Source organism: Engystomops pustulosus, chromosome 5, assembly GCF_040894005.1.
Source record: "Engystomops pustulosus chromosome 5, aEngPut4.maternal, whole genome shotgun sequence".
NCBI classification, from domain to species: Eukaryota; Metazoa; Chordata; class Amphibia; order Anura; family Leptodactylidae; genus Engystomops; species Engystomops pustulosus.
In genome coordinates this window covers 89,287,543-89,308,200 of record NC_092415.1, presented here as the reverse complement: position 1 = coordinate 89,308,200, position 20,658 = coordinate 89,287,543, and the positions used below count along the sequence as shown (strand labels likewise).

General features: G+C 42.2%; 1 protein-coding gene across 1 annotated transcript in view; it reads left to right on the top strand.

Moving 5' to 3' along the window:
* Positions 1–20,658, top strand: part of MCUR1 (mitochondrial calcium uniporter regulator 1) — a 36,170-nt gene continuing 15,512 nt past the window's right edge. Inside the window, exons 1-6 of the mRNA XM_072152627.1 lie at positions 1–290; positions 9,394–9,510; positions 9,609–9,712; positions 13,481–13,582; positions 14,763–14,804; positions 17,146–17,217. Coding sequence (XP_072008728.1) covers positions 170–290; positions 9,394–9,510; positions 9,609–9,712; positions 13,481–13,582; positions 14,763–14,804; positions 17,146–17,217 — 558 coding nt within the window. The 5' untranslated portion in view covers positions 1–169. The remainder of the gene's footprint in view (positions 291–9,393; positions 9,511–9,608; positions 9,713–13,480; positions 13,583–14,762; positions 14,805–17,145; positions 17,218–20,658) is intronic.

The window sequence follows — 20,658 nt, the reverse complement described above, 5'->3', positions numbered from 1 at the left end:
AATTTTTGTATCTTTAGAACTTTATTGTACAGCACTAGTAGTTTATTTTTACATATTAAAAATGTGGGCGATGTGACAGGGATTTTCATACTAAATGAGTAATGGTTTTGTCATAGGGCAGGGAAACTGAAGGTCGGTAGTGGCCAGGACTATAGTAACAGGACCCGCCATGGGCGGCCATAGCTGCCTCAGTATATGGAGCTACGGACGCGGAACGATGGAACCGATGCTGCGCTCTTCATACTCCTGTGTGAGGCGTATGCATGCTGTACAGAGGCCGCGCGGGAGAGGTGAGAGCTCGGGCGTCAGAATATAGCGCATGCGCAGCAGCTGATCGTGTGCAGGCTCCATTTTTTGGCCTGTTCTGGTAATTCACAGGGATCTATTCCTAAGGTCCAAACTAGGTCACACACGGTAAATGTGTTACCCATGTAAACCCGCTTATTTGTCACAGTTTCTAAGTGTTCCTCATTGGTTGGTATAGGTGATATTTTAACCCCATGATGACTAAAACTTTTGTTTCGAAACCACGCCTCTTGCCCCAACTACAAGCATAATTTCGACCTATCCTCCATCCTTCCTCATATTGTGGCCCCCTGCCCTCCCTCCGCCGCCTCCTGTGGCCCCCTGACCTCCCTCCGCCGCCTCCTGTGGCCCCCTGACCTCCCTCCGCCGCCTCCTGTGGCCCCCTGCCCACCTGCCACCTCCTGTGGCCCCCTGCCCTCCCTCCGCCACCTCCTGTGGCCCCCTGCCCTCCCTCCGCCACCTCCTGTGGCCCCCTGCCCTCCCTCCGCCGCCTCCTGTGGCCCCCTGCCCACCCGCCACCTCCTGTGGCCCCCTGCCCTCCCTCCGCCGCCTCCTGTGGCCCCCTGCCCACCCGCTGCTGCCTCCTGTGGCCCCCTGCCCTCCGCCTCCTGTGCCTCCTTTTTCACACCATAAGATTACAAGCACATTATCATGCCTTTTTTTTTTCTAGAAAAAGGCATAATTCCTGGCACACAAAATGAAGATTTTTGATTGTTTATTATCCATCCCTCATAACACTTTTCCAAAAATACGACGGCGAGCTTATAGAAATCATGTATGCATAGATTTAATTCCTTTGCACCAGTCTCGACCCCTGACGGCACGCTCACACGTTGCGTTTTGTCCTGCGTTTCATTGCGTTTGAAACGCATTACAACAGCTGAGGAGGGGTGATTTACCTAATTACATTACTGTTTACATTTGTTAACACACATGTTAACAAAACATGTGTGTTAACGAAGTGTTGCCGTATGTGTTAATAGTGCGTTTACAATGTGTTTTGTAAACATAAATGTTAACAGTAATGTAATTCGGCAAATCCCCTCATCTAAGCTGTTGTAACGCAACCAAAGCGCAACATGTGAATGCGCCCGACGTGTGAAGTATTAGTATGTCACGCATCCGTATGGGGGTATGAAGGGGGCTCAGCCCATGAGCATATTGCAGCAAACACCCCCCAAGTAAAACCCGGTGTTAACTCTTTGATTGCCATTGGTGACAGTCAAAAGCCGGGGGGGTGTGGGCGTAATATTTTGGCTTTGATTGTCGCTTCCAATGACATCCTGGCCTAAGGCTGTGTATTTTCTGAAGATCTGTTACAGTGGCACATTTGTAACAGATGATGTGTAAAATCCACATATAGTGCCATACTGTAGTACAGCAATATTTGGTAGGATAAATCAGACAACTTAGGGTTAAATTAGCCTTCAGGGTCTGAAAAATAGTAAAAAAAAAAAAAAAAAACCTAAAATTTCAAATAACCCTCCTTTCTATAAAATCAAATAAAATCATAAACGTGTTAAATATTGCAGCATCCCAGAATGTCAGATCTATCATAATATGATAACCATTATTTCTGGTGTTGACCCTTGTAACAGTAAATGGCGCCCAAATGTCCACTTTTTCGCCATTTTGCAACATATAAGGTTAATAAGCTTGTAATAAGTCCCCAAAATGATAGCACATAAGCTTGTCCTGCAAATAATGACACCTCAAACAGCTCTGTACATAGAGGATAAGTTATTAGTGCCAGAAGATAGCGAAGCAAAAAACATTTTTTTTTGTTTATAAGGTTTGAATTTTTAAAAATATATATTAACCCCAAAACGCAATAAGACATAACCTTACGTCTTTCTGCGCATGGGGGAGTATGAAGAGGGCTCACGGGCTGACAAATATAATAACCGTTTTTCACTGCGTTTAACCTCGTAACGGAAAATAGCGCCCGAAGTCGCAAATGGCATTTTTTTTGTCATTTTGAAAAATAGAAAAAGTTCTATAAAAAGTGATCAAAAGGTCGTACAGTCCTAAAAATAAAAGCATTGAAAACGTCATCAAAAGTCACAAAAAATGACACCACCCACAGCTCCGTACACTAAAGTATGAAAAAGTTATTAGCGCAACAAGATGGCAAAATGAAGAATATTTTTTCTGTACAGGAGGTTTTAATTTTTGTAAATGTATGAAAACATTTTAAAACCTATACAAATTTGGTATCCCTGTGATCGTACCGACCCAATGAATGAAATAGACCTGTCATTTGGGGCGCACAGTGAAAGCTGTAAAAACCAAGCCCACAAGAAATGGCGCAAATGTGTTTTTTCATCATTTTCACAGCATTTACAATTTTTTTCGCGGTTCCTAGTACATGGCATGGAATATTTAATATTACCACAACGAAGTGCTATTTCTTAAGCAGAAAATAAGACGTCACACAGCTCTTTACATGGAAAAATAAAAAAGTTATAGATTTCCATGACGTCCCCCATGACGGCACCTGGAGGTTGCACCTTGACCTTTGGTAGGGACAGGAAGTTGCGAAGGTTATAAGGCCCCTCCTCTGCCGCTGTGCCCCAGTGTATTCCTGTCCCTACCAAGGGTCAGGGTTGCGAGACCTCGTCTCTCCCCTTGGGGGGGGGGGGGGATGAAATTAGAAACCCCCCAGGACTGGCCGCGAGCGGGGGCTGTACCTCCCTTCCTGGCTGGGCGTCTTGCAGGACGTGTCCTGGCTCCCCTCCTCCTGCGGCCTGGAGCTGAAGCCGAGGGGAGCATGGGTCTCCGGACCCTGGATGAGGTGCCTCCCGGCTTCCGGGCGCTACCTCCCACAGCTACTACCTCCCGTGAACGCCGGTGCGTACTGCGCGCCGGCCGTGTATCGCCGGCCGATTCGCGCATGCGCAGTACGCCCGACTTCCGGGTTGGGTCACGTGACCGTTAAAGAAGCCATCTGATTGGCTTAGAAGGTGGCGGGAAGTTTAAAAGTGCTTCCTGCTTTGTGTCAGCCTTTATACCACCAACGAGTTCACTACTGAAGCTGTGGAAATATCCTTTACTATGGCGGACGACCTTGGTTCTTCCCCCATTGTCCCGGGTACCGTGAGTACAACCAAAAAACTTCGCTTAAAGGGGATAAAAATTTGTTGTACATTATTGTTTGGATTTTAATATAGTCTGTCTCCTTGTCCTAGGACGACTCTTCTAGACCTAAGGACAAGGAGAAGAAAGACAAAGACCCCAAAAAAGGAAAATATGTTACTAAATCAAAAAGATGTCTTTCCTGTAACATAAGATTATCAGATTTGTATCCAAAATCACTATGCTCTGAATGCCTAGCCAGGGCCTTACAACAGGAAAAGGAATCAATGTTAAATGAGCTTAAAGCGGCCATGCGGGAGGAATTCCAATCCTCTCTTATGATGTTTACCAATTTAAACCGACCGGTACCGGGACTAGGTCCTGAGCCAAATCCCGAACCTGAACTAGACCAGGATCCGGATTTATATCAAGAGCCAGCTCCTAAAAAACTTAGATCCCTTGATACTGATTCGGACTATGATAAACACTCTGCGGCTCCTACCTATTCTTGGAAGGACTCGCTTGATGATGTCTCCTCGTTGTCCGAGGATAAAGGAACCTCAAAATACCTCTTTTTTAATGAGGAACTGGATAACCTCCTTAAAGCTGTACGCAATACGCTTAACGTGGAAGAGGTGGTAGAGCCAAAATCCATCCAAGATTAACATCCAAAAGGAAAAGGGTTTTTCCCATAAATCAGACCCTAAAAGATATTGTCCAAGAGGAATGGAAGAATCCTGAGGGGCGGGCAAACATCACTAAAGAGTTCAGGAACAGGTTACTCTTTGACCCCAAAGAGACAGAAACCTGGGACAGCCCCCCCAAGGTAGACATCCAAGTGTCTAAGGTGGTGAAAAAAACGGACCTGCCATTTGAGGACTCTTCCCAATTAAGAGACCCCATGGACAGAAAGGCTGATGCCCTACTCCGTAGAGTCTGGGAATCTTCCATGCTTAGCCTCAAGTCTAACATAGCTGCTACTTCGGTAGCGAGAACTCTGTTCTTTTGGTTAGGAGAATTGGAAGACCACCTTAAAACAGATGCGGACAGGGATCTCCTTCTACAAACGATACCGCTGCTGCGTTCAGCGACAGGGTTTCTTGCCGATGCTTCAGCAGAAAACATCAGACTGTCAGCAAAAGAAGGGGCTCTATCTAATTCAGTCCGTAGGGCTATTTGGCTTAGACAGTGGGGAGGGGATGTAAAATCCAAGACGAAGCTCTGCAACATCCCATTCACAGGAGACTTCATGTTCGGCGCTGAACTGGATACTCTTCTGGAAAAAGCTTCTGATAAAAAGAAAGGTTTTCCGGAAATTAAGAAACCCCAGAAAAACTATTCCTTTCGGAATTCCAAAGATCCTAAAGACTCCAGAGGCAGAGGAAAACAGGGCCGCTGGTCCTTCAACAAAGGTGGAAGAGGCCGAGGATATCTATTCTCCAACCTTCCACATCAATCAAAAAAACAGTGACTACCAGGTAGGGGGGCGTCTTCTTTTCTTTTTCCACAGATGGGAAATGATCACATCAAACAAGTGGATCCTGAGTATCATCAAATCAGGTTATCAGATAGAATTCAGCTCCCCTCCACAACAAAAATTTCTTGTCTCCAACCTAACATCTCGGAGAATGACAATACAGCTATGGAAGAATCTTCAAGAATTGTTAACAATGAAGGTAATTGTTACAGTTCCCAAAGAAGAAGAAAAGAAGGGCTTCTACTCCCCCTTATTTCTTGTGAAAAAGCCAAATGGGACCCTTCGACTTATTATAAACCTCAGGCGGCTAAACAAGAACATAAAATACAAATATTTCAAGATGGAATCAGTAAGGACAGCTACCCCACTAATTCCTCCAGGCGCACAAATGTGCACCATCGACCTAAAGGACGCCTACTATCATGTCCCCATACACAAAAGTCATCAGAAATTCCTAAGATTCGCGGTGGAATCACCTCAAGGGAAGGTCTGCCACTTCCAATTCAGAGCCTTGCCCTTCGGAATTTCATCAGCCCCCAGGACCTTCACAAAGGTCATGGCAGAAGTGACGGCATTCTTGAGGAAAGAAGGAATCTCAATTATTCCATATCTGGACGACCTCCTCATAGTGGTAGACTCGACCCTGACTCTTCTCAATCACAGAGATCGGACAATACGAACCCTGGAAAATCTGGGCTGGATTATAAATTTCCAAAAGTCTCATCTAGACCCCCAGAGGGAGACAAGATTCTTAGGAGTAATGTTAGATTCCAGGCGCCAAACTTCTTTTCTTCCACAAGACAAGAGAGAATCCCTTACCTCCTTCGTAGACAAATTCCAGGGGAAAAAATCATGCAGCGTCCGTTCAGCCATGAGACTGCTAGGTCTCCTAACAGCTTGCATAAATTGTGTATCATGGAGCCAGTTCCATATAAGAACATTACAGGCGTGGACATTAAAAATTTGGGACAAGAACTTGGATCATTTAGACTTCAAGAAGGTCATTCCCCTGGAAGTCAAAAATTCTCTAAATTGGTGGAAATACCAACAGCATCTAGAAAAGGGAATACCATGGAATCCGACTCCAGTCCTGATCATCCAAACAGACGCCAGTTCCTCAGGATGGGGAGCTGTTCTTCCAGACCGTTACCTTCAGGGGTCATGGTCCCCTTGGATGAGAAGACAATCCTCAAACCTAAGGGAATTATCGGCAGTATGGGAAACACTAAAGAGGCTACCCAAAACCCAGGTAAAAAATATCAGGATCCTGTCAGACAATGTGACCACAGTGGCCTATCTACGTCGTCAAGGGGGCACAAGATCCTCGGACCTGATGGAGGTCACCAAGAAGATCTTCTCCTGGGCAGAAAATCACCTAGATTCCTTAACAGCGGTATTCCTAAAAGGGTCAGAGAATCAGTCAGCGGACTTCTTGAGCAGAGAAAAGATGGACCCACACGAATGGTCCCTGAACAGGGAAGTTTTTCTTTATCTAACCCAGAAATGGGGCTCTCCGTCAATAGATCTGTTTGCCTCAAAAAAGAATACTCAAACAGAGGTATTTTTTTCCATCTCACCCAAGGACAACCCCCTGGGACTGGATGCCCTAAGCCAATCATGGGGGACAAATCTAGCATATGCTTTTCCTCCATTTCCCCTAATCTCCAGAACCTTACAAAAAATTCAATCGAGTCGGACGACAGTGATCCTAGTAGCACCATTCTGGCCGAAAAAACCTTGGTTCCCACTTCTCTTAAAACTAGCAATCTCAGGACCCATCTTCCTTCCCTGCAGAAGGGATCTGCTACACCAGGGCCCTCTTCTTTACCCAGACCCGAAGTTTCTGAACCTGGCGGCCTGGGTCCTGAAAGGGAACTGCTCCTAGCTAAGGGGGTTTCTCACCAAGTTATACAGACCCTAATAGCAAGCAGGAAACCAATCACCAACAAAATATACTACAAGATCTGGAAAAAGTATATATCCTGGTGTGGGGACCTTTCTCCGATTCCGGGCAAACCAGATATCATTAAAATTCTTGATTTTTTACAGGATGGTTTTTCTAAAGGGTTAAGACCTAACACCCTTAAGGTCCAAATTTCGGCCCTAAGCGCCTGTTTTGACTTCCCCTTAGCAGAGCACAAGTGGGTGAAGATGTTCATGAAAGCAGTCTTAAGACTGCGACCTACAATCCGATCAGATATACCAAAATGGAACTTATCACTAGTCCTAGACTCCCTTACGAAGCCTCCGTTCGAACCACTCTCGGAATGCAGCCTGAAAGACCTATCTCTCAAAACCTCCTTCCTTGTGGCCATAACATCCGCCAGGAGAATTGGAGAACTGCAGGCCCTATCCTCCAAAGAACCCTTCCTGATCATCTCGGAAGACAAGATAGTACTAAAATTAGATACGTCTTTCCTCCCAAAAGTAGTCTCAGACTTCCATAGAAGTCAGGAAATCGTTTTACCATCTTTCTGTAACAACCCAAAGAATGAGAAGGAAGCGCTCTGGCATACTCTGGATGTCAGAAGAGCTGTCATAATCTATCTAGACAGAACCAAATCTTTCAGAAAGTGCAGAAACCTTTTTATTCAGTTTGGGGGAAAAAATAAAGGAGAGAAATCATCAAGTTCCACCATTGCTAGGTGGATAAAACAGACCATCTCTAAATCCTACCAGCTACAAAATGTGAGTCTCTCAAAAAACATAACAGCCCACTCTACCAGAGCTATGGCTACTTCCTGGGCAGAGAAACGGGGAGCATCCATCTCCCAGATCTGCAAGGCAGCTACGTGGTCAAGTACATCGACATTCCCAAAACATTACCGCCTGGATCTACCTTCTAGCCATGACTTGAGCTTTGGACGGAAAGTTCTCCAGGCTGTGGTCCCTCCCTAGTCTATTTATCTGGTAAGTCTCCAGGTGCCGTCATGGGGGACGTCATGGAAAAAGTGAATTAGTCTCACCGGTAATTCTGTTTCCATAAGTCCACCATGACGGCTATATTTACCCTGCCCTGTGTTATTAATGATGTCTGGCTAATATCTTCTAGCTCTCTACTGGAACCCCCGGTGGTTATTTGGAAGACACTGGGGCACAGCGGCAGAGGAGGGGCCTTATAACCTTCGCAACTTCCTGTCCCTACCAAAGGTCAAGGTGCAACCTCCAGGTGCCGTCATGGTGGACTTATGGAAACAGAATTACCGGTGAGACTAATTCACTTTTTTTGAATGTGGGAAGTGAAAAATAAAAGTGCAAAAACGAAAAAGGGCCTGGTCCTTAAGGGGTTCAAACACAAAACCTCTATGAATTTGGTATGCTCATGATTGTGCCGACCCAAAGAATAAAGGATACAAGTCATTTGTGGTGCACAATGTAAGCCGTATAAACCAAAGAAAATTGCACAAAGGCATTTTTTCACCAATTTCACCAAGTTTGAAATTTTTATTTGCACTTCCCTGTACATGGCATGAAATATTAAATACTGTCACTTTGAAATACAATTTGTTATGCAGAAAACAAGCCCTCAAATAGTTGTGTAAATGGATAGATAAAAAGTAATGGATTTTTGAAGGTGGGGAGTAAAAAATGGAAAGCCAAAGCCAAAAAAAGTCGGAGGGGTTAATTAAATTCCCACCGCAGTATTTTTGCCAAATATTTTAGAACTCAATCCACAGCAAAATCGATATGGAAACCTCTTGAAAGAAATCTCCCATTGACAGCAGGAAGCCACACTCCATGTTTAATTAGGTTAGATTTTTGTCCTCTACATGAGAAAAAGTAGTAGCTATAGTGACCTATCAATTAATTGGTAAGGGTTATTTGCATTGTGCCCATCAAACAGAATAACTTTCCATAGAAATCTTTATGGTGGGCATACATTTTCATTTGCTGACAGATGGTTCTAATAGACTCCCTATGCACATGCATGCTTAAACCGCCTCTGACACGCATGTTTTGAATAGGGGAGGGAAATAAACCCCTGCCAGGCACATATTGGTGAAATCTGGATCCTTCTTGTCCCCATCATCATCTACCACAAGGGGAAGTTGTAAGGTCTCGCACACATATTAGAGGGATTGGCCTGGCCTTTGGAAATGAGCAGATTTGGATCTAATGAGACATTAGATACTCGCAGACCCAACATTGGGGAGGTCATTGTGCAAATTAACACCACCTGTTCTTATGAAAAAGCGATTTCCCTGCAGGGCAACAAACACAGCATTTTTAAACTACACTCATGGATGAAATGCACACAATTGATAATTGATCAAATTCAGCTCTAGGCCAAAATGTTTTACATTATATATTTTCTTTTTTTTCCTTTCTACTCTGTTATGTAAGTTTCTCTTCTTTCTCTCTCTTCTAATATAGTCTCCTCCTCATAGGTACTACACTATATCTACTTTAAGCTCTCACGAGCTTTAGTCCATATGTTCAGAGTAACTACAAAGTGTAAATGTGGCCCACAAGGCAAAAAATTTTGATCTAATGTATATGGTGCTAAAAGTCCACTATCTGCTCCTTTCTTACAGTATGCACTGTGTTGTGTGTATCATCCAGCCACACACATAACAGAACCGTGTTTTCATCTGTGGGGAAGAAACTCTACTTTGACACTCATGCAGTTGTTCAAATCCTGGAGGCCAGAGGTAGCTATACAACACACATGGATCCAGCGTGTACTCTTTTATGGTTTAATATCTTTTTCCAGCAATTTTACATTATTATATAATTTGTATTTTAATAGGTTTCACAACGCAGCAGTCAGAGATGATTGTTTCAGCATTGCTAAAAATCATGAATAGCAATATGGACCTTGTATATCAGGACATGGTTACCAAAGTACAGCAGGTGAGGCTGAAGCCTAAAAATGTCTTCATTATATGTATTGATTCTTCTCCTTACAACCATTATTATGTTTCAATATCCAAGGAAAAAAGAAAAAGTGGGGAATTGTAAGTAAACAGCTAGAAGTACAAAACCATGTGTACACATGGTTTTGTAGTATAATTTTGCTGATCAGTTATGTTTTTTTGGGGGGCAAAAATTATTTGTAGAAAACTTTTGCCATTTGTTGTCCTTTTCCTTCCATAACTTTTTTTTACGTTTGGTTATTTTTTACAGATGTTACAATATTTATAGTTTTAGCAGCAAGTTCTTTTGAAGAGATTTGCAAAAAGCTATATTTTTGACCAATGTAGTTTGGAAGTGCCTCTTAGAGACTATAAGTGCCTTTTATGTACTATTAACCCCAATAAGCCTGTAACCCCATTTTGGACATTGCACCTCTTAAAGAATTTATCTAGGGGTTTAGTGAGTATTTTAACTCCTTGTTGTAATACAAAGTGAAGGATTCAGAGTAGAGTAAAAAATGCATTACCTTATATGTGTCAATAATCTATTGTCTGGTCACGCAGCAGGGCTCTGAAGGTATGGACTGGTATTCGGAGCATTTCACAAATGGTTTTTTGGCAACATTTGCAGATCCCCCTGAGGGACCAGTACAGTAATATAAGATCTTAAAAATGACCGCATTTTGGAAAAAACACCCCTTAAAGAATTTATCTAGGGATGCACTGAGCATTTTCACCTCGCAGTGCATGGTTCAGAGTATAAATTGCATTTTTTCTCAAATATGCCATTTTAGTCCACATATATTGTGCCCATCTAATGCCACTTTAGACAATCCCCCCAAAAATTATTATGTGGGTTCTCACAATATCCAATTTCCAATTTTTGTCAATGATCTACTGTTAGGACACATGGCAGGGTTTAGAAGGGAATTAAACATTCAGGGAGGTATGATGGAGTCTAAAACATTCCCATATGCATAGTACAGGTTTATCGGGGCATGTGAGGTACTGGTAAATGGATCCCCTTTGTATACCCCTTTTTGAGCACATCCTGCACCTTTTTTGATTCCTTCCCTTGCTTTCAGTGTGGCTAACCTCTTCTCACCCCATATGGGTAACCCCCAGTAATAATGTTCCTTGGATCATAATTAGGCAACACTTTCCAGAAGTCCCAGGCACTTCAGCGTAAGCCCCAGGCACTTCTTCAGCAGAAGTCGTAAGGTGCCTTCTCGGGGGTTCTTCTGGATCGCTATGGGATTAAGGAGAAGACAAAATTAATCCCCACTGGCAGATTCTGTATCAGTGGGGAAAAAAAACTGTACACCTCCAATACTGTAAAAGTTTGTGTGTAACACCTTAAACCTTTGTGTCCTCCATGAGGTCATAGAAGACCCCTGGTGGACATTTTTGAAAAACATTTTTTTAACTTTCTTGTTTTCACCTGTAACTGGTGAAAACAAGAAAGTTGGTAATACACTGCTTCTGCCTTTTCCCTGGGGTCTTTGGCTGTGTCTGACACTGTCGATGTGACTCAAGACCCACGCCTGCTGACACCTAAGGTCATTGGGTGGTTGGGATCGAGTACACTTGCGTGTTAATGATCTAAAAAAATGTATTGGATAAAGTTTTTTGTTGGATATTTTTTGGTGTGCATTCCCCATTAAAGTACCTGTTTTTTATGACAATGTACTTGGTGTTGTAAACTTGGTTTGCACCCTCCTCATTTGCCTGCCATTTATTTCCTAAATATTTGACGCCTTGAAATGGATGAAGACATGGGGGGGGGGGGGGAATTATATGTCTTTATTTGTGCCAAAAAGTTATACAATATGCGCCACGTTTATAAAGGCTCTTAGACAGTTTTCTAACATTTTTCCAGCTAATATAACAAAGTGGGTGTTTCCTATGAAAAGGAGGCCTGGCCCCACCACAAAAAGTCAGTGCGCCAAAACATCTAGTCGCAGCGTTAAACCAAACTAATAGACTTGACACTGTAAACGACTCCAAATTAATCATCCAGCATCAGACGCCGTGGGAGATATGTATTAATATGTCAGTCATTAGACCAATGCAGAGTAGAACTAGAAACTTCTCTGCTGCACCAGATTAATCAGTGGGGGAGATTTATCGGACTTATGCGCCAGTTTTTTTTGGTTTACAAGCCCTGAAATAATTGCAATTATTTTCCCCTTAACACCAACAGTGGGCCAGCATTGTCAGTACCTGCCCAGCTGCTGTGCACAAGTTATAGCTATAGTAAATGTTAACAGGTTTTTGCACAAATTGTCTAAACCTCTTGATGTATCCACTGGGTCTGATGCTGGGTGATAATTCGGTGTAGTATAAGACTTGCAGGTTGTACTTTACCTCCTTTTAGTTGGTCTAGTTTGCTGTGCCACAATATAAAATTTTCTTTTGTACATCCCCTTTTCGAACAGGTCGGAAAACTGCCTAAATGTGTGCTAAAACTTTTTTTTAAATGTGGCACACGTCATTCAAGTGCAAATTACTGCAGTATTCTGGTGTAGACAGATTGATACATCTCCCCTATTGATAAATCTGTTGCAATAGAAGACAGGTCTAGTAGTAGACACTTTGCTAAATCCACTCCAATGTCTCCCTTACGCACAAGACGGGCAAATTTGTTTGATCACCACCACTTCTACTCCCAACAGCCATGATCCCCCGTACCTCTGTCACAACCACTGTGGTGGCACAGGTCACCCAATAATCGGACACTGTTCTAGTTGCTCATGGCAACCATTAAGACTTCAGCTTTCACTTTATTAACTGCTGTAGGAAAATGATTTATGAGCTCTGGTTGCCATGAACAACTAGAATAAGTTTGGTCTCTGACACTTTTGATAAATCAACTAAATGTCTAGCCATTGTGCAACTATAGATAAATATGACATGGAATGTCCAGATTAATTGGACCAGGCAATACAAATTTGGAGCCCAATGCAAGACAAATTGGGGGAGATTTATCAGAAGTGTCTGGGGTAAAATTATTGTAGTTGCCCATGGTAACCAATCACAGCTCATCTTTTATTTTATAAACTCCTTTGGGAAAAATAAAGCTGAGCTCTGATTGGTTGCCATGTGCAACTAGAACAATTCTGCTCTCAGACGCTAATGGTAAATATTCACCAAAAAATATTGCCCTTCTTTAGTAGCAAAAATGCAAGTGTCATTAATTATTCGGGTAGGCACGATTTAAACTAAATACACTTACTGGTGGACCATTCTTCCTGGACTGTGGAAAATATTTTGATTATGCCTAAATTTTTTTTAAAATATGCAAATTAGGGCGCACCTGTGGACTAGATGAGGGGAGCAGCCCCATTCATCTCTATGCAGATGACAGAGATTGCTGAGCACTGTACTCGGCAATCTCCGTCCACTCCATAGAGATGAAGGGGGCAGCCCGGATATACACGTCCTGCTGCTCCACTCATCTTGGGGAGCAACGAGGGGTCCAACTGGGCTACATTTTATATAACTTTGTAATAGTAATCTGTGGGGGTCCCATCACTGAGACCCCACCTATCAGGCCGCATGCCGTGGATAGGGCCTATCTTTTTTTGTAGGAAAACCCCTTTAAAAGGGTTGTACCATCAAAGAAAGTTTTCCAATTTTAATACCCTAGTGATGTTTATACAATAAAGATCATTTTTAACCCCTTACTCAGGATAAGATTAAGATTTTAAAATTTGTCATTATATTTAGATTGCTATTAAACTCTGCTCTATCCATGTCATTACAGGAGATCAGTCTTCAGCAGGTCATGTCACACATAGCTTCTGCAAAAAAAGACATGATCATCTTGGAGAAAAGTGAATTTTCAGCTCTCAGAACAGAAAATGAGGTAATTTGAAGGCACTAGGTTTTTTTCTCAAATTATAGTTTGGGGCTTGCCTGACCTTTTTTCCCTGTGGTCACTTTTTACATACAAATTTAATGTAGACTATTTCTTACATTTCTGTTAACTTAGAAATTTACTGAAACATCCTTTACTCAGCTAGTTGAGAACCATAATCTTGGTAACATGCTTATATGTGTTTCTGTATGGGGCTTTTTCTATTTTATTTCTATTCTTTATTAGCAATAACCATAAACTGGACAAGAAAGGAAATATAACAATACTGTAAGAGGCTCTTTGCCATCACGCTCCCTCGGTGTACTCACAGCAGATCAGATCTACCACCAGGATGAAAGACTGTATTCAAATGAGCCTGGAGCATGGAGCCCCTCAGGCTCATTTGCATATGGTCTTTTATGCTGATGGTAGATGCCCTTTACCTCCTTACATAGTTACTTGATTGACTAATCTCCTTACAGAGTTGTATACTCCATTAAAGTATTATTTGTGTTTGTAAGGAGTTAAACAGTAGCTTCCTCTCAATCACTACTAGGAAAGAGGAGAGGGAAGAATAGGGCAAAGGGACATTTTTCTTTACAAAATGTATCATGGTCACCTGCACTATAAATTTGTAAAATAATAAAAATAGCTTCAAATGATAACCTGCACGTTTAAGGAAATCTACCAGTTAAAAAAAGTGAAAAACAGATACAAATACTCACCCATGCTCCTCTTCATCCAAATCCCGTTGGTGTTCTTCTTTAATCTTGACATGCTGGTATCACAAGAGCTGTCCGGCACTCCGGGCTGCTGAAATTAATCCTCCAGCATGATAGAGGCCTCCCTCTTTCATTGTAGAGGGAGGTGACATCACGCAAGAGGCATGAATAATTATCAGGCCGGAGCACCACAAGCTTCTTTTTTAGGTGATCCCGGCGTGCCAGGAATGGGAAAAAGAGGAGTGTAGATGAGTATCTGTATCTGTTTTTTAGTATTTTTAACTGGTAGATTTCCCTTAAGTAATAACTTTTAATAGGTTTTCTTCATGTACAGTGCATGTGAGATATCATAACAGTGAGTAGAGATGCAAACTGGTAAAGATACTGCGAAATATAAAAAGCTAAAAATTTATATGACAATTTCAAAATTCTGAGCAATTGGACAGTTTTATTTCTTTGTTTTTTAGAAATTAAAGAGTGAACTAGAACAACTGAAGAAACAGTTGACGGTAAGTGTTGAAACATATCAACCCTACAAAATCAATTCAGGTTATTAAATCATTTAACAGATTTTTATTTTTATGTTTGATTTCACCCCTTCACTACTATATAAATGCTGTATCATGATCATAGTGACCCAAAGAATAAAAGGAGATGGAACATATAGTGAAAACTGTAAAGGCTGTAAGTGCTATAGCCCTACCTGCAGCAGGTAATCCGCCCTGACAAGGGTTAACCCTACAAGGTGACAGGGAAGACTTACTTTGTCTGGCAGATGCTGGATGCTGGAGAGGACAAGTAGCAGGAATTTGGATATATAGACCAGTGTTTACACTGGTACACAGAAAGCCAACACAAGACTGTGACGGGGAAAGCGAGGTCACACCAGGAGCAACACGAGGCAACAGATAACAACAGATATACACAGACAGAGAAGCGGAGTCTGACAGAACCGGGTCATAAACATGGTGGCGGCAAATGTACAGATTTGTAAGGCAATAGAATGGTCGGTAAATGTAGCAGAGGTCAAATAACACATAGTAGCAAAGAAACAGAACTAGAGAACACAGAAAACTGAATAACCAGCAAGGTCTGATGGTAGGTACATAAGGCAGTTCCTGGACACGTCTCCAGCTTCAGGCTGGAGCATCTGAGTGAAGTTGGCCCCTCACCTTGTTTAAATCTAACTAAATTAATGTCAAACTTTGTGCTAAGTTTGTAGCGGTTTGTGCAGCAGAAATTTTTGTTTGTACCACTATCGTTTTTAAGATATTAATAAAAGTTTCCAGAGCTCAACCAGCCCCCCTGATTACACATATCAAACAAAACTGATGCCAATTATTTGTGCTACGTTTGTGCTGCTCAAGTTTTTGTTGCTGCTTTTGTTTTGAGAGTACAAAATTTAATGAAGTGAACACACATACAAATATGTATAAATAAATATATAAAAAAACATATTAAAGGATATGAAGAATCAATTTGGAGGTGAGCGCACTTACGATCGTTTTCCTGCTGATACTTGGATTTCTTTTATTTGTCTTGGAACTTGTAGAATAAAGAGAAAAATGCTTTATACATATATTCAAATGAGTGTCTTTCTGTAATTATGTCCTTTTCCCTCCCCTGGCCAAGAAACACTGACATCAGCCACACTAACTTGCACAGCCAGGCAGTGCAATGGGAATTGCAACCGTGCAGCCGGCTCTCATCATAGTCTTAAGCAGGCACACGGTGCAACGAGGCTCACGACCAGGCATGAGCAAGACTTTGATGAAAGCCAGTTGTATGAGCAGTCGTTAATGCTTCACTGCATTAGGTGGCTGTCCGAGTCCGTGCGGCTGATGTCAGTGCCTCTCGTCCGATGGAGGGAGGAGGACATAATTATGAAGGTGTGAATAATCATCTATAGCAGGAGCGCCGAGAGGGATAGTAGTTACAACCGAGGGCGCTTAACAGTCATTTGAATATTTTTATAAAGCATTATTTTTCTTATTCTTTTGAATTCCAACAAAATAGAAAAAAAGAAATGAGTATCAGCAGGAAGCCGACTATCGGTAAGTGAACTCCGCTCCAAAAAAAATTTCAAAATGGTAGATTTTCTTTAAATAATTCCTAATAAAATTGTTGCTACACTATAAAAACAAGAACAACACTTCAGAATAAAGAAAGAAGAAAGGCAATACTTCTTTGCAAACTCGGCATCCAGCTTTATTCATCACATAGACAGCATTAAAAACAGTACATAGCAAGCAAACTGATGTGTTTCTGACCGTAAAAAATCATTGAAGATTAGTTGCACTTTTTTTTTAGTCGCAATTTAGACTTCTGTTGTCATTAATAGTAGTGACATTAAACACAAGTGCCTAAAGATAATATCCGTTCTTACATTTACCAAGAATGTAGGAAACTTCACTAAAAGTGCTCTGCCTGTGTATATATTGCTCGGTGCGCCAGATTCATTAAGGATCCCTGCACTGGCCCGACAGAGTCCACCAACTTTTTTGTGGTGCACCTTTAACATAGGGTGTGCAACTTTGAATGTTAAATCTGACTGAGTACCGGAACGCACCCTAATTTGTGTCTCATGGTGCCTAGTGCAAGCAGTTTACACTAGAAAGAATGTGCAAAGTCTGACAGAAAACCCTTAAATGTGCCCTATTGTGTTGTAAAGTACTTGATAGCAGCTCCACGGAGTCAAAATTATATTAAATGAATGGTTGTGTACTGCAAACCCAGTAGCATTGCAGGTCTCACAAGCAGCTTCCCTTTACCTTTCTATAGTTAAATATAAATCCTCTAGCAATATGTGTGTTTATATACTGACAAATCTTGTGATTTTTTACTTTTAAGGATGAAATTACCAAAGCTCGTGCAAATAACAAATTAGATTTTAATTTGGAGAAAAGCAGAGTTAAAGAAATGGTAAGCAATGTCCCCATGGCACATGTGTTTTTTTCATCTTTTTGAATAGAAAATGAGTGCTTTCCTGCAATTCAAGAATGATATTGATGCAAAATAAATTCCATTAATGTTTATCAAAAAAATTGCAGGTCGGGGGGCCTAGCTTGCCGCTTTGTGAGCTCTGAGCGCTAGGCCTAAAGATTTCCTCAGCAAATAGGAAATAGTGCACCTACCATGGTCAAGTACGGAGGTAGCAGACCTAACAACCGACAGAGCCACAAAACCAGTGCACACAGCAGAGAAACAAAACCAAACTCGCCTACAGCGTTCAATATATGTTATATTGTACCTTTCATTAGCGTCTGCTGTGTGACTAGGCAGTTGCCAAAAGGGAGGGTCTGGAAAAGAGCAGTCCCCCCACCCATGGGAAACATGTGACCTTTTCAAATATATGAATAACTCCCCTCACTCGGGATTGGCTGTAGAGGAGCAGGGGGCGTCGCTAAGCCCAGTGATGGGTGTTTTCATATATTTGAAAAGGTCACATGGAGAAGCTGAATCCCAAGGGTGGGGGGGAACTGCTCCTTTCCAGCCCCTCCCAAAAGGCAACTGCCTAGTCACACAGCACATGCCAATGAAAGGTACAATATAACATCTTTTTTTCTGTAAAACCAATTTTTTTATACAATAGTATGTACTATGCCCTGTGGGGACTGGGGGAGTGCTAAAAATGGGTCTCCTGGTGACAGGTTCCCTTTAAGCCCTGAAGCCGGTAACGAAGGAGCTGAATAAAATCAAGGCAGATGTTCGCTATATTGGCCAGCAGTAATGAACCAGGTATTTACTGTGCTTCTGGGAGTTGAAAGAGTGATAGTAATAGAGAGGATACCCCATGCCCCTAGAGATGTGGTATACGACTTGCAAAGTTTTAATGACACTACAGAGATTATGCAGAAAGAGAGGGAGCAGGTGGACTTGCACTACATAGGGGCCAAGCTAGCTATATATCAAGACCTAGCCCTGTCTATGCTGGCTAAAAGGCGTAACTTGCAACCCCCTCCTGCTCATGCTCAGGGAGCATAACATTTTGTAAAATGGAGCCCAAAAAGATAAGCCATTTATAAGAAGGGCTTGCGTCAAATAGTCATCAGATATCCAAAAGATCTGGAGGCCGTGTGGAAATGCTTAGACGTACCGCCACTTAACATTAAGTCATGGCAGCCCACTACGGAGGATACCACTATCAACCCGCTGAGATTTCACACCATGGCAATCGGCGGTACCTCCTAAGCAGCTGAGTGACATTAAGAAAGCACCCAGGAGGGATGATCCGCAACTAAGGATGCCTTCCTGGTAATGAGACTTGCCGCAGCGCAGAGGCCAGGCCTGACAGGCTACGTTTCTATGTTCCTGATTCATCATCTTCATTGCTCAGGGGTCCGGTGATGCTTACTTTGCACTGACAGTCCAGTTTTCAAGAGGGACTATCATTTTTCTCATAGGATCTGCACACTTGGCGGTTCCAAGATTCTTTTATCCTTAAGTTTATAACACGGGACTTTAGAACACATCTCCCAGATGCTACTGAAAAGTTCCCAGACTGTTTGTGATGACCATTGTTCCCAAGAATAAGTCTTTTTCTTTCCATATGGGATATATTCCATTTTCCCATTAATATATATTTTATAGTGTTCTGATGAAAGGTATGGCTGTTCCAGCAGTGACCAGAGTCAGACTTTTTCATTTTTTAGTTTGCATTATTGTAATGGTTTAATTCTGATGTACTATATGTTCCCTCTCCCGCCCCCCTACTTTGTCCCACTCCCTGTCTGCTCACCAACCCCACCTGGCCATGCTCCACCATGTTCCACATCTGATAAGTGGTACCATAGTTGTCATCCCTCCTCGGCCTCTAGAGGGACCACTATAGGGATTCATAAAGATATACCTTTTTTTTTTAGAGGATAAGTATTCAGACACGAACGACAGGGCAGTTTTTGTCAAGGGCACGATAGGAGCAGTAATATACACCTTTGTATAGCTTTATGCGCCCTATCCGGGGCAATGCCTCTGGCTATGAAAAACACTGGGAGTACTTAAACTCTTTATAGAGGGTATGGTAATACCTGAGGGTGACGTCTACATGATTTTGGACCCCCTGCTTTATTCATCAACAGGAAAGTCTGCTCTATCCTTCAGAGCCTTAGCTCTGCAGGATATACAGCCAGAGGCAGCAAAACCCAACAGTAAAAGACTTTACTTTCAACTTGGGTCCTCATGGTTTCTTCCTGAGGTCATACCACTTGTTTACGTATGACAGACATTTACGGTATGTTACTTCAACAGACGTGAGGATTATCTCTATCTCATATCATGCACCTGTAATGGCAGACTTTTCTGCACCACAGCTCCCAGTCCTAAATTGGACATAGAAGCTTAACGACACATTAATAGGGGACCCATTCCTGCTACAAGAATTGAAGAAAAACTCCTTGTGTTGCTTCAACGCAATTCCACACATGAGGTTGATCCTCTGCTGATGTGGGAGTCCTTGAAAATGTTAGCTAGAGGACTGTTAAAAAAAGATGGGAGCCAGGGCGCAGAAGAATATAAAAGGAAAGATCAGAGACCTACGGCGCAAGTTAACAACTTTAGAGAGGATATACAACAGATGTCAAGCGGTAGCCATTAAAGAGATATTACAGGCAGTCCCCTACTAGGGGACTAAGGACACCTACTACTAAGGACACCTGACTTACAGATGACCCCTGGTTAAAGACGGACCCTTCTGCCCACTGTGACCTCTGGTGAAGCTCTCTGGATGCTTTAGTATAGTCCTAGATTGCAATAATCAGCTGTAAAGTATCTGTAATGAACATTTATTGATAATCCTTGGTCCAAATATAGCAAAAATATTTGAAACTCCAATTGTCACTGGGGCAAAATAAAATTTTGTCTGGATCTACAATTATAAAGTATACATTTTCGACTTACATACAAATTCAATTTAAGAACAAACCTATGGACCCTATCTTTTACATAACCCGGGGACTGCCTGTACTAAGAACCAGGAAACAACTGAAAGACGAGCTGAATGTGCACATGGCTAAGATATACACTCACCGGCCACTTTATTAGGTACACCATGCTAGTAACGGGTTGGACCCCCTTTTGCCTTCAGAACTGCCTCAATTCTTCGTGGCATAGATTCAACAAGGTGCTGGAAGCATTCCTCAGAGATTTTGGTCCATATTGACATGATGGCATCACACAGTTGCCGCAGATTTGTCGGCTGCACATCCATGATGCGAATCTCCCGTTCCACAACATCCCAAAGATGCTCTATTGGATTGAGATCTGGTGACATTTGAGTACAGTGAACTCATTGTCATGTTCAAGAAACCAGTCTGAGATGATTCCAGCTTTATGTCATGGCGCATTATCCTGCTGAAAGTAGCCTTT